Source organism: Xenopus tropicalis, chromosome 5 (genome assembly GCF_000004195.4).
Source record: "Xenopus tropicalis strain Nigerian chromosome 5, UCB_Xtro_10.0, whole genome shotgun sequence".
NCBI classification, from domain to species: Eukaryota; Metazoa; Chordata; class Amphibia; order Anura; family Pipidae; genus Xenopus; species Xenopus tropicalis.
In genome coordinates, this window is record NC_030681.2 from 120,129,600 (window position 1) to 120,143,974 (window position 14,375).

The 14,375-nt window shown below is 38.9% G+C and overlaps 1 protein-coding gene across 3 annotated transcripts in view; it reads right to left on the reverse strand.

The window, feature by feature from the left end:
- slc9a9 (solute carrier family 9, subfamily A (NHE9, cation proton antiporter 9), member 9) overlaps positions 1-14,375 on the reverse strand; it is a 290,228-nt gene that overhangs the window by 61,137 nt on the left and 214,716 nt on the right. For all 3 annotated transcript variants that reach the window (XM_031902407.1, XM_031902409.1, XM_031902410.1), the window contains exon 13: positions 13,771-13,819. In XM_031902407.1, the coding sequence (XP_031758267.1) occupies positions 13,771-13,819 (49 nt within the window). The remainder of the gene's footprint in view (positions 1-13,770; positions 13,820-14,375) is intronic.

Below are 14,375 nucleotides of genomic sequence, written 5' to 3' on the forward strand. Positions count from 1 at the left end.
GGATCTGAAGATTTTTACTAAAATCCTAGCGAACAGATTGAACAATATACTGCCAAGACTGATCCACAAAGATCAGGTAGGGTTTGTGAAATATAGGCAAGCAGGAGACAATACCCGAAGGGCCATTGACTTAATAGATATAATAAACAAAGAATCTACAAGTGCCCTGATATTAAGCGTAGACGCAGAAAAGGCGTTTGATCGTCTAAACTGGACCTTTATGTTCTCTACCCTAGAGGCAATGGGCTTCACTGGACCAATTGTTCAAGCCATTCAAGGTTTATATGCACAACCAACTGCTCTAGTGAAGTCCATGGGATTAACTTCAGGCCAATTTGCTATTAATAACGGTACAAGGCAGGGTTGTCCCCTGTCGCCCCTATTGTTTGTGCTGAGCATTGAGCCCCTAGCAGCCAGAATAAGAAATAACCCTGACATACGCGGAGTACAGCTAAGAGATAAAAATTTTAAAATATGCCTTTACGCAGATGACGTTCTGTTTACACTGACACACCCTCTCACATCCCTTCCAAATCTACACCAGGAATTGAACTTGTATGGACTATACTCAGGTTATAAAATCAATAGTGATAAGACTGAAGTACTTCCTCTAAATTTACCCCCCACTGCCCTAAAACTACTTAAACTGAATTATAATTACAGGTGGCAAACAGATTGTCTTAAATATCTGGGCGTTTATATAACTCAGAGGTATGATATTTTGTATAAAATAAACTATGTACCATTATGGAAATCCCTGACAACAGACATAAATAAATGGGGGAAAATGAATCTTTCATGGTTCGGCAAGATGGCCACACTTAAAATGACGATCTTGCCACGGTTATTATACTATTTTGAAACTCTGCCAGTAGCGATACCCCGACCAGCCCTTCAAAGCTTTCAAAATTTATGTTACAGGTATATATGGGGAGGAAAGAGGCAAAGGATACGCAGACAGGTATTACAAAGACAACGCTCACAAGGAGGATTGGGTGTACCGGATTTTTATAACTATTATTTAGCAACGCAGAGTAGACAGGTAATTCAATGGTCCTCAAAATTTGCATACACTAAATGGATGGAAATAGAAAAACTAGCTCTAGCACCAATACACCCAAGCTCACTGATATGGGCGCAGAAAACCATACCACTGGACAAAATTGCACCTCGTACAATTTCATTCACTGTAAAGGTATGGTCTAAATGTAAAAGCAAACTGACCTCTTTTAATAGAACACCTCCACTTATCCCATTTTTATACAATGAGATGTTCCCATTGGGCCTAGATACGCATTTTGTCCAGCTTTGGAAACATACAATAGCATTCCAACTTATTCACCTATTTGACCCAATGACAAAGAAGTTTCTAGAGAAACAGGTTCTAGAAGAGAAATATGGATTAGTAGGCTTTCGAGAGTATATGTATTTTCAGCTGAGACATTATACAAAATCTCTTTGTGCTACAATGAAAGCTCCAGAACTCACTATATTGGAAAAATTGTGTATTAAGGTCGGAGAAAGGAAGGGACATATATCCCAAATATACAATATACTTAATTCATACCCAGTAGAGGAAAAACCTCACCCATATATGCAGCAATGGGAAAAAGCCCTGTCTACCCCTATTACTATGGAACAATGGGACCGTATCTGGTCTAACGCGGCAAAGTCCTCCATATGTACCACCATCAAAGAAAATATTTATAAAATTTTGCTCGGGTGGTACCACACACCTGCTTTACTACACAAACTGTTCCCAGATGTCACACCCAACTGTTGGAGATGTGATGCGGTACCTGCAACGCTTTATCACATCTTTTGGACGTGCCCAAAAATAGCCCCACTATGGGCCACAGTAAGCCAAGTAATTGTAAGAACACTATGCCTAGATCTGCCAAATGACCCCTTGACCCACCTGTTGGGCTGCCCAGTCCAAGGAGTAGGAAAAAGAACACAGAAAACACTAAATTGTATTTTCACAGCCACTAAATGTTTAATAGCTGCCCACTGGAAAAGTTCCTCACCCCCCTCCCTCCAAGACCTAGCTAATAAAATTGAACAGGTAAGGAGGATGGAATACTTAACAGCCTTATCCCATGGCAGATCTTTGATAATAGAGGAAGACTGGTATATGTGGAGGGCTTACTATGCGGAAATACAGGGCCAAAACTGATAGAAATAATAAGGTAAAAATGGACATGGTCATATCTAAGAAAGGGTCACGGGGCCCGGAGCAAAGGAATGATTGCAGCTAAAATCTAATTCAAATAAGCATAAAATAGGGGAACTAAACATATATTACATCATAACAAAAAAGAAATATCATGAGACACCTTAAATAAATGTATCTTTAATCCTGTACCACATATTGTTGTTACTGTTTTTTACAAAAAAGAACATGATAATTGCTGGTTTATATTTTCTTAAGAAAGCATAACTCTGTATTTTGCAAAACATGTATTTGTATGCTTCCTTTTTCTGAAGACAATGCACCTATGTTTTAAATGTGAAAACTAATAAAAATACACTTTATAAAAAAAAAAAGAATTTGCTATGGGAGCCTTAATTGTCAGCTGCAGAGGAATGCTTGTCAGGGGTGGTGGGATTGTAAAATGTTTAACAGCAATTTGTTAATAAAGCTGTGGCCTGTTTTATCCCAACCTGGTTGTCTTTATTATTTCTGGGAGGGTTTGAAAAAGTAGTTGGGGAGTTCTTCAGGAAGTTCAGCCTACTTGCTTGACGATGTCAGGAGAATTCATGTGTCTCATGTTTAAAAAATAAAAATAAAAAAAAACAAAACTATGCCCCTGCACAATGTGGGTCTCTATAAAAATATATTAAATTATTATTATTAAAATAAATATTATGTAAAACCCTACTTAATCAAACAAACCATTTTCATAAAAATACACTTTTTTATTAGTATGTGCCACTGGGTTATTCTAAATAGAAAATTGCCTTTTTTAAGTAGTAAGGGCCTCCCCTGGGATCATACAATGCACAGTGCACACAAACACACTATGGGCACACATACATGTTAGGTCACATCAGCCAATTAATGGACAAAGTTCTGTCTTTTACTATTTCCTGTTACAGTTAGAGCTGCACGCCAACAGCTATCATAACCCGAAGATGGTAAAAGGCATTCCACAGGACCATGGCCCACGGGGAGATTACAGTTATATCTCCAGCAGAAGGAAACTTTGGGAGACTTTGGGAAAAAGAAGTGCAGTGTATGCCTTCCCACAGCCGATTTACTGTATTGTTGGTAGGAAGGCATTGGGGAAATTAGTTGCCCGTGGTAGCTGAAATGTAACCGCAGGTGACTAATCTCCCTGTGGGCCATGGCCCTTAAGGTCATTAGATGATAATTGGTACAAAATTGTGGCTGATGCTTTTGGCTACAGCTGGACAAATAAGTCATCAGATTGTTATCACATAAGAAACTGTATTGCATGTCTCTAAGGGCATGGGAGAATCTTGGAGCCTTAATCTAGTTTTGTAATAAAAATGTTTGTTCTTTTTGCAACTAATTTGTACTTGTGGCTCAAAACACTTTAATAAAGTAGAATTTTCTGTTGAAGCCAGCATTATGTGTGTGCTGTCCAATGTATTTTTGCATTTTGATTTTAGATATTCTTTTAGTTAGAATGAAAGTTTTGGTTTAATGTGAAGTATACAACACCTACATTCTTTTTAAGGTTAGTCAAATACACAACAGCTGCTATTTGTGAATCCTTTCCCCAAATATTATAAACCTAACTGGATTGGGCCAATTTCCCATAGAGAAATGAATTACTCTCAGCACATAACCCAAAAACATTTGGCTAAAATGGCACGGGGGTGGAGGAATATAGACTGATTCACTGGTTCTATAAACACTTGTAGATACAGCAATCAATGTGGGAAGTGTGTGGTAACATTGTGTTGCATATTAATGACTATGAGAACCTTTTTTAACATTTAAGGATAAACTAAACCAATTGTGATTTGTCCTTAAAAGAAGATTACTGACAAACTGACTTCTTTAAATTGGTTTTGGCACACTTCATAAAAGTTATTTATTGTAATAAAAATAACACATTTATTTAGGTAACAAAGTTTCAATACAAAGTCATATGATATAATTTACAGGAGAAGCATCGGCAAGAGCACCAGTCATATAATAAATGACAAAGTCTAATTGCTTGGTGTTACACTGCTTAATAGCTGGGTCTGGTTATTGAAAGGTAAATGTTATCTCCTTGTGTTACTAATTAGTTTTCAGCATTAAACCTCTGGGAAGGATGGCTGAATGCTTCCAGTGGATAAATATAAAATGATTTGCAATTGAAATGAGTTATATAGGGATGCCTTATTGTTTTCTACTTCAGGTTGCTTCCATTCAGAGTGCTTGTGTAGAGATAAAATAAGGAATGAGAAGAAAAAGTCAAGGAAACTGGCATTACTGTCTCAAAGACTTGGCACTGTCAGGGCTCCCCTCTAGGAAAAGCTATTCATCGGTGTTCTAAAAAGAGTATGTTGCTATGGGTACTGATGTAACAGAGAGAACTGAAAAGAAATAAAATGCTTTTTGGAGTATGGTGAAGGTTTGTTCACAGGCATTTTATTTTTGCTAAAATTGCAATTAACCTTTGACTGTTTTTTTTCTTCCCCTTCTTTTCTTCCCCTACACACTCCAAACTCCACATGTAGAAATGTCCTGCTATTATTCTACTGTGATGAAATGCATTTCACTTCACAACTACAAGAAAAACTCACTTCACACACACACACACACACATATATATATATATATATATAGGGCAAATGTGCTCAGGCAGTTGTTAATTTGATGAGCAATTAACAAGTCAGTTTTTTAGGGTAACACTGGCCTAATTAGATTGTCTCTATGAAAATAAAAACTAGGTTAATTTGTCAATTACATTCTAATCTTTAAAAGAAAACTTCATCTCTTCACTGACCTCTGGATATAAAATTCATTAAAGGGGACCTGTCACCCTAAGAAATAATTTCAAATTGTTTTCTATTGTGTTAGTCAAGTGAAATAAACTTCACTTACACTACAGAAATGATTTGAATCTTATTTTCTTCAGCCTTGGAATTCACAATTGCAGCAAGCCGGCAGGCGCCATTTTGCGGACACTGTTATTAAGGAACGCTTTGCACCCTGCCAAAATCTCGTTTCTGTGCCAGTATGGGGGGACCTGATGCCCATATCCATGCACTGGTTACACAATTAGATGGTTAGGAGGGAGGGGGTATGTGAGGAGAGCAGCAACATCTAAGAAGTTCTGAATTGAAAGCGAAAGTAACTGTCTGCCCCACCCCTAGGCCTAAGGCGTAGAGGCGGGTCAGGCAATATATGATTGACAGCTGGGAATTTTAAATGCTTATATAATGGGTACTGATGTGTTAATTAAAAATTGAGTTTGGGTTCCATGTATATTTTGAAAAGGGCTTTTATTATACGTCTTTTTATGCCTGGGTGACAGGTCCACTTTAAACCTATGTGAGCACAGTAGTGACAGAACTTCATCAATAACATTTGGCACAGCCTGAGCACATAAATAATATGCATACATACTGTAGATACTGATGCTACTAAATGGTAAGTTCATTACAAGACCCAGTAAAGGTTAGCTTTAAAGCCTTGTTTTATTAACCTTCTCTACTGAAAGTACTTGCACCAAAACGCTTTTAGCACATCCTTGTTGATGCTCTGAGCACCAATGCATGTACCCAGCCAGTCTCCTCTGATGAATAGGTCACAAGCATGCATGGGGTGTAAGGAAACTCTGGAACTACCAATATCATGGGGGTCATTTCAGGCTTTCCACAATAACTGCAACAGCCTTGTGTCAAGTGAATCACATGCTAGTAGAGTTATTAATGCCCTGTGCCTTTGTGTGCTGAAACACTGGAAATTAAGGTAGCAAGGCTATGATTACAAAGCTGGCAAAGAATCCCTATTACTGTGCTAAGTACACAAGAAGCCAAGGAGCTGCTGTTCAGTCTCACTGTGTTCATCTGACATTGCTCTATCTATCTAGAAAACATTTACGCTAATTTCATGTGGAGCATGGAAAACAGCAGCATTCAACATGCCTGTACCTCTCCACCCTTCACTGTTTTCTCAGTGATTATATATATATATATAATGTATGAGGCATCTTGAAAAAGGTCCCAAGATGTGACCAGTGCATTGACATTGCACATTAAAGATTTTTTTTTATTTTCTCTGCAAGTCCTGTGAGTGCTGAGTCCTTTGTTTCTTTATATATATATATAATATTTGAGGAAGAGTACAGTTAGTACTCGAAACGTTGGATTTTTTTGAATAAAATGTTTTCACTTTATCGTTAAGTCCTTGTGTGTGCGGCTCTCTGTTCATATATTGCTTCATTTTAGCCAGCACCCAGGGCATTTGAACTTTTATAGGGTGTGCTCCACTCTTCCTTGTATATATATATATATATATATACAATATATATATTGTGACAAAAAGGTTTGTCTCTGTGAGAATGGTCTGTTGGATGGCAGATATATAGTACCCAGTCTGAGGTACTGGCTCCTTTAAATCTCTAGGGCAGGAGAGGTTAGGGCCCTGAAGTCAGAGAATGCTGGAGCCAATTAGGCAACACCTGAAGCATTTAAGGTGAGCCTGGGGGTGCAGCAGGGAGAGTTTCTTAGAGAGAATGTGAGGGGCAGGCTGGACTGACTACAAGCTCCCCTGATTCTGGGACTCCAGAAAAGGACTGCCGGCATTGGCAGTGAGAATTTGGTTATACCCTTTGTGGAAACTACACTCTGGTGAGACTTGGATTGTTGAACTGTTTACTTCCAAATGCCATATGGTGGTATATTGTTTGCTGTGGGAAATAAAGCACAGGCAGGAGCCTGATCATTTTGGTTGCAAACCAGAGTTGCCTGTCTCATCTGTGAAGCCCAGATTTCCATCCGCTACCAGCTAAACCCCACAATATATATGCAACACTTGTTTGGCTATGATATGGCAAAACCCAGGCTAGGGATTGGTATTAGAGCATGTGTTACATGCGACCTTAATACACAGGAGTGGGCCTCCGCTATATGGGAGGTATTAATGGAGCTGAGGGTGTAGTTGAACTACAACTATATAGAGCTTGTGTGGTGCAGATAGAATAATGGACGCCAGAAAGGTTCTTGCTCATGAACTATAGTACAATTTATTGGACAAAGGCACAGCTTAATAGTGCAGCAGGGTTATACTCACAGACACAGCAGTATAGAACATGTGATCACCGTGGAAGATACAAAGGTGACACTGAGGCACAGAATAACCCACTTGGAGGATGCACAGAGGATTAGTTGACACCTGAGATATAGACCTTTCAGAAGGGAGTGTTCCAGCCAACTGTGGTCCAGGGGAGAGCTCCTAATACTGGTACCTGGCGTCTAATAAAACCGGTCCCTAAAGAACGACTACAGAGCCGGGGTGGACTAAACCCTTTTTACAACTCCTGGTTGGGGCTATTGACTGCCCTTGCTAGATAATCTGACTGTCCTCACCACTCCTAGAGGGTGCTATTAAACAGACTAACTGTGCTGGCTTTACCTCATTCACGGGGCCCTGTCCCCGACTTAAGGATTAGGTGTTACTCTTTACTGGGGCTTTATGCCTCCAGGCTCAATGACGTGAAGCCTGAGACAACAGCAGCCAGAGAGGAAGACACTTCCTTGTGCAAGACACTATATAGTCTGCACAAGGGGAGTGGTCAACCTGGGCTAAACCTATAGGGGGTAGCCTAATAACTGAAATCTGAGTGTAGAGGGCTCTGCCCTATTACAGCACAGATAAGGAAAAGATAGGGGATAACACCATAGGGAGCTTAACCCTATGGGTCCCTATATATATATATATATATATATATATATATACACACACACCAAAAGGATTATTAGGAACACCATACTAATACGGTGTTTGACCCCCTTTCGCCTTCAGAACTGCCTTAATTCTACGTGGCATTGATCCATCAAGGTGCTGAAAGCATTCTTTAGAAATGTTGGCCCATATTGATAGGATAGCATCTTGCAGTTGATGGAGATTTGTGGGATGCACATCCAGGGCACCAAGGTCCTGTTCCACCACATCCCAAAGATGAGATCTGGTGATCTGGTCGGGGCCATTTTAGTACAGTGAACTCATTGTTATGTTCAAGAAACCAATTTGAAATGATTCGAGCTTTGTGACATGGTGCATTATCCTGCTGGAAGTAGCCATCAGAGGATGGGTACATGGTGGTCATAAAGGGATGGACATGGTCAGAAACAATGCTCAGGTACGCCGTGGCATTTAAACGATGCCCAATTGGCACTAAGGGGCCTAAAGTGTGCCAAGAAAACATCCCTCACATCATTACACCACCACCACCAGCCTGCACAGTGGTAACAAGGCATGATGGATCCATGTTCTCATTCTGTTTACGCCAACCATTTGAATGTCTCAACAGAAATCGAGACTCATCAGACCAGGCAACATTTTTCCAGTCTTAAACTGTCCAATTTTGGTGAGCTCATGCAAATTGTAGCCTCTTTTTCCTATTTGTAGTGGAGATGAGTGGTACCCGGTGGGGTCTTCTGTTGTTGTAGCCCATCCGCCTCAAGGCTGTGCGTGTTGTGGTTTCACAAATGCTTTGCTGCTACCTCGGTTGTAACGAGTGGTTATTTCAGTCAAAGTTGCTCTTCTATCAGCTTGAATCAGTCGGCCCATTCTACTCTGACCGCTAGCATCAACAAGGCATTTTCGCCAACACAGGACTGCCGCATACTGGATGTTTTTCCCTTTTCATACCATTCTTTGTAAACCCTAGAAATGGTTGTGCGTGAAAATCCCAGTAACTTAGCAGATTGTGAAATACTCAGACCGGCCCGTCTGGCACCAACAACCACGCCACTCTCAAAATTGCTTAAATCACCTTTCTTTCTCATTCTGTCATTCAGTTTGGAGTTCAGGAGATTGTCTTGACCAGGACCACACCCCTAAATGCATTGAAGCAACTGCCATGTGATTGGTTGATTAGATAATTGCATTAATGAGAAATTGAACAGGTGTTCCTAATAATCCTTTTGGTGAGTGTAGTTATATATATATATATATATATATATATATATAAAATATGGTGGCAGATGCACATGTAGTGGTGGTGGGAAGTCACCTGCTCAAATGGTGAAAAATGCAAAAATAATCATTTTATTTCTTTTGGGATCTATTATTGTGAATGCCTGAAACCTGGGTTAGTACTGACATCATAACACAAAAGAAGTTAATTGGTCAAGAAAGAGAATTGTTTGTTTAAATAGAATGCCTTAGATTGTAAAACTAATACTAAATTCTAAATAACAGGTTTCCAGAAAATAAATTCCATACCTGTAATTGCCACAATATAGCCATACAACTAAATGGAATTCAGGGAACTGTATGGTCTACAATTTAAATTCAAATGGAAAGCAGAGAAAGAAGGAAAGGAAATGTCTATTTACCCATCTGACAGCAGGAGGGCACCTACAGTGAACACTGGCAGATAAGAATAATAGTAGGTAAGAGCAGTGCCTGTATATCACATTTTGAATTTGAAGGCATTATGACCGTATTTTTTCCTAGAAAAAGTGTATGGAAAATAAAGAATTGCACAAAAGGGAGAGCATTAAAATCATGTTGTTTTTTTCACATCTCATTAGTTATCTGCTCATTCTCCCTGCTAGAAGATAAAATGCTTAATGTTTAAATTGATAGCCATTGGTAGGGGTATGCACCGATTGCATCACTCAACAACCGCAACAATCCAGCCTTTAATATATTTCATCTTTTTTTTTTTTATTGCAACTAATTGTTGTTGACTGCACTTTGCTACGGGTAATGATTTACAAAGTCAAAAACAGTATTTTTTCTAATTAATAAAACACTATATAGGCAAAAGAAAAAATACATTTAATAGAAAATTAAATTATCTGCAATGTTTTAAGATTTCTAGTGTTTTCTCTTTCCTGCCATCAGGACAGGGCCGCTGCTGGCCAAATGGGTTCCCTAAGCAGAAATTTACTTTTGTGCCCCCTCCCCCAAATATTACGGAAGTAAAAATAAAATAATAAAAAAAAAACACCTACTATAGGGGCCCCACACACAGTGCCCCCAATTGCCACCATAGACAATGCCCCCATAGTAAGTGCCCCCAATAGCCCCCATAGATTGATTGAACTATCCGGGACAGCGGGATGCGCTGACAGTGTTGGGGGGTATGTTATAATATATAAAAGTTTTTTTTTTTTGGACCAGCTGGGATGGTGCCCCCCTGGGAGTTGGTGCCCTATGCAGACTGAGTACTCTGCTTATAGGGAGCGGCGGCCCTGCATCAGAATCTTGCTCAGCTGAGCCTTACAAATCTCTGGCATGTATAAGAAAAGACAAAAACTTACCAAGAGAATAAATAATGTCGGGAGGTTACTGGGACTTATTGTTATGGGGTCCAAGTTCAGAGAACTCAGATACTTGGGAATTCTGGGGAAAATGTTTCATTTCAGGTAACACATGGCAGAGATAGGCCCTTTTATATAACTTTGCACTAGTTTTGTAAGTCCTTTAGTCCCATCATTCGGTATCTTATTTTGTGCCAGTGGATACCACTCTTAAAAACATAGTGTGCTTTTTACTATTTAGATTCATTTCTCTAACAAACCATTGGCATTGGGGAACAAAGGATTTTACCAGTTCTCATGTAATTCTCGGTAACCTGGGGACACTCAGTAGACCAATTAAAAACCTCCTTATATTTGAAAGAAAAATCCTAAAATATATTGGTAACTGCAATGTAAGAATTAAAAAAATAAAGAAAGAAAAAACTACCCACCTTTAATTGTACTTGGGGAGCCATTCCCGCAAAGTATTACTGAATAGGAATGGACAGATTTTAAAAAGGTTGAGGCTTTGTGCCAGCCTTTTTAATATCTGTCCAGTCCTATTCAGTAATATTTTGTAAGAATGGCCCCCCAAGCAAAATGTAAAAGTATGTATTTTTTAGATTAGTGCTAGTGTATTAAAGGATGTTTACTTAAAAATGATGATGTACAAACTGATATTCTGAGACTGAATCTGCAGTTGTCAATTGTCTAATTTTCTTAACTTAGGTTATATTTGCCCTTTAATACTGTCTTTTTACAGTCTGAAATTAAAAATGCTTTCTGGTTGGTAGGTCAGTGCCCAAATTAACCCTTTAAGTGCCACAGAATGTAGATTCTATGTTCTGGGGCAAATCCAGGGGAGCAGAGAAACAGCTTTTAGAGCCACTCTTTCATTTCCTGCTTGTTCCCCAGCCCATAGGTAATGAGCAGAGTGGGGAATAAGTGACCTCTGGGTCGCCCAAGGGTCCAAATGCAGCAGCAGACACATGTAAACTACTAGTATGCTGCTGTCTGTACTTCCTGACCCCTAGGACCGCCCCCACTGGATCCCTTGCATGATAGTGCACTTCTTCCCACTGCAGAGGTCCCCTGTGTCTCCAGCCTGTCTGCCTGTTTGCACAAGTAAATGACACTACACACTCACTAACTCACTCTTACATTTAGACGTGCACACACACACACACACATTTTTGGTGTATCGGGGGTTTCACAGCACTCACACACTTGCACACTAGCACACATCATGCATTTTGGCCAAGTGCACATTTTTTTTTAATGCAGCATGAGTGCCTAAAAAATGGTTTATTGCCATTGCGAGTAGTATATACTCTAACCGCCCTAAGCAATATCTTTTGTATCTTATTTTGATGATTACATTTTTGTTGCATTTTATTGCATTTTTACTTCTGCATAGGCTTGATTGATTTATTTGGCAAGCAAAACTATTCAAACTGCAATGCTGACTGCAGATTACACTAGGCACAAAAAATGCATTGATCTGGTTTTATTGTAATTTAGTGATTTTATTGCGCGTTGCATTGTTCTTTACTTGTTTTTGCCCCGTGAAAATTTTGTTATTTGGTATTTTGCTATATTGTTATTTGCATGCCTCTGCAAGCCACATAGTTTGGTAAATCTATGAATATTGGGCATCATTGGGCAACTGTTATTTAGGATGTTTTATGCTGGTACATTATGAAATATGAGCCATATAATGGGGTAAAATATACGTTTTGAGATGATTTTTAGAAATTTCATAAATCTTCTACGTTTAGCATAGATTTGCAATTTGATAAGTTTACGGTAGAAAGACATATACGCCACATAATTTGGTAAAACTCTGCATATTGGGCATCAAACTGTTCAGTGGACCCCTGGTGTTTTATTCTGCAACATTACAAAATGTGGGGCATATAATGGGGTAAAATATAAGTTTTGAGATGATTTTTAGAAATTTTATAAAAACTGCTATGTTTAGCATAGATTTGTAGTTTGGAGTAGAAAGACATATTTACCCATTTTGGATTTGACAGAATGTGTATTTTCCAAAAGTATGAGGTTTTCTAGGGTCTGCTTACTTATTTGGCACTTTTACCACACATAAATCAGGCAGTGTATTTTTAATAGTATATATGCCATGCAATATTTGTGCACCAGGTACATTTTGGCCTCATGTTCCAGATACTTTGGTAATTCTATGCACAATAGGCATCAGTAGTAGAAAGACATGGTTACCCATTTTGGATTTGCCCAAATGTGTACTTTTCAAAAATGTATGGTTTAGGGGGAAACATTTTTTCATGGCTTTACCCCACATAAAGTGACCTGGTATGGAAAAATTACAGGACAATGACAAGAGAAGACCTATCCACAATACAAGGGAATAGAGGTTCACCTTCCCAGGCTATCCACACAGATGGTGTACTGCCCATCCATTATGGGGGAAAGGTAGCCTGTAAGTTGGTCATCAGTGTAAACCTCCTCTGCACAACTGCAACACTTTTTTAGGAGGAGGACTGGGCTGCCTGAGCAAAAACTCAATGCAAATAAAAAACACCTCCATATCTACCTTGCATCAAACACATTTCAGGATTAGGACTGGTAAGACCCAGTAAAAACCCAGAACAGCTCAGGGTAGAAGAAATATCAGACCAATTAACCATTATGATTCTTGAGCACTGAAGAAATAATGAGCTCAGACAACCTAAGAAGTTGAGGCCTAAAGGCAGACCAGTGATGGTTAAATAACTAATGCAGATGAGGCCTTCAGATACTACATCAAAGTGTTGTGTATATTAAGAAAATGCTAAGTACTATATACTGTGCAGGCTACAATGGATAATGTTGTGAAAAACAGCTTGAAAACATCAATGCACTTACTGAATTCATTAAAGGAAACTTTGACATATCAGCCAGTGTTTAAAAACAATGCTGAAAAGGTTCTGCTGATATGAATGTATATTTAATATATCTACAACAATAGGAAGCTGGGCCGTGGGGGTCACAAGAGGAAATGGGTCTCCATGTAATTAGCTTTTCAGCACACTGCTGCTCACTCATCTTCAGCAATTAATGAGAAAAAAACTCAGGCCTGACACATTTCTAAATTGAAACTGCAATTTCAGTCTTTACTTTGCCACTGTTAGCGTGATGGACCATATTTGCTAATATAAGCACTCTTCTTTACAATAATTTAACACCATGTGACATTTTAATATTCAGATTTAGCTGCTAACTTGTAAAAAACATTCAACATTTTGTAATCATGAAATGATAAATCCTATTGATACTTTCCTCAACATTATGTTATTTTGTATCCAGACATACCTGATTTGCTGCATTTTCTTTTAAATCTTGATCTGGATCCACATCTACCCTGTTGAAGGACAGGAAACATGTTTAGGAGTTTTAAATACAACATGTAATAGTTACATAGTTACATAGTTACATAGGGTTGAAAAAAGACCAGTGTCCATCAAGTTCAACCCATCCAAGTAAACCCAGCACACTTAACCCACACCTACCAATCTATACACTCACATACATACACTATATATACAACCACTAGTACTAACTGTAGATATTAGTATCACAATAGCCTTGGATATTCTGATTGATCAAGAACTCATCCAGGCCCCTCTTAAAGGCATTAACAGAATCTGCCATTACCACATCTCTAGGAAGGGCATTCCACAACCTCACTGCCCTCACCGTGAAAAACCACCTACGCTGCTTCAAATGGAAGCTCCTTTCCTCTAATCTAAAGGGGTGACCTCTGGTGCGCTGATTGTTTTTATGGGAAAAAAGAACATCCCCCAACTGCCTATAATCCCCTCTAATGTACTTGTACAGAGTAATCATGTCCCCTCGCAAGCGCCTCTTTTCCAGAGAAAACAACCCCAACCTTGACAGTCTCACCTCATAGTTTAAAT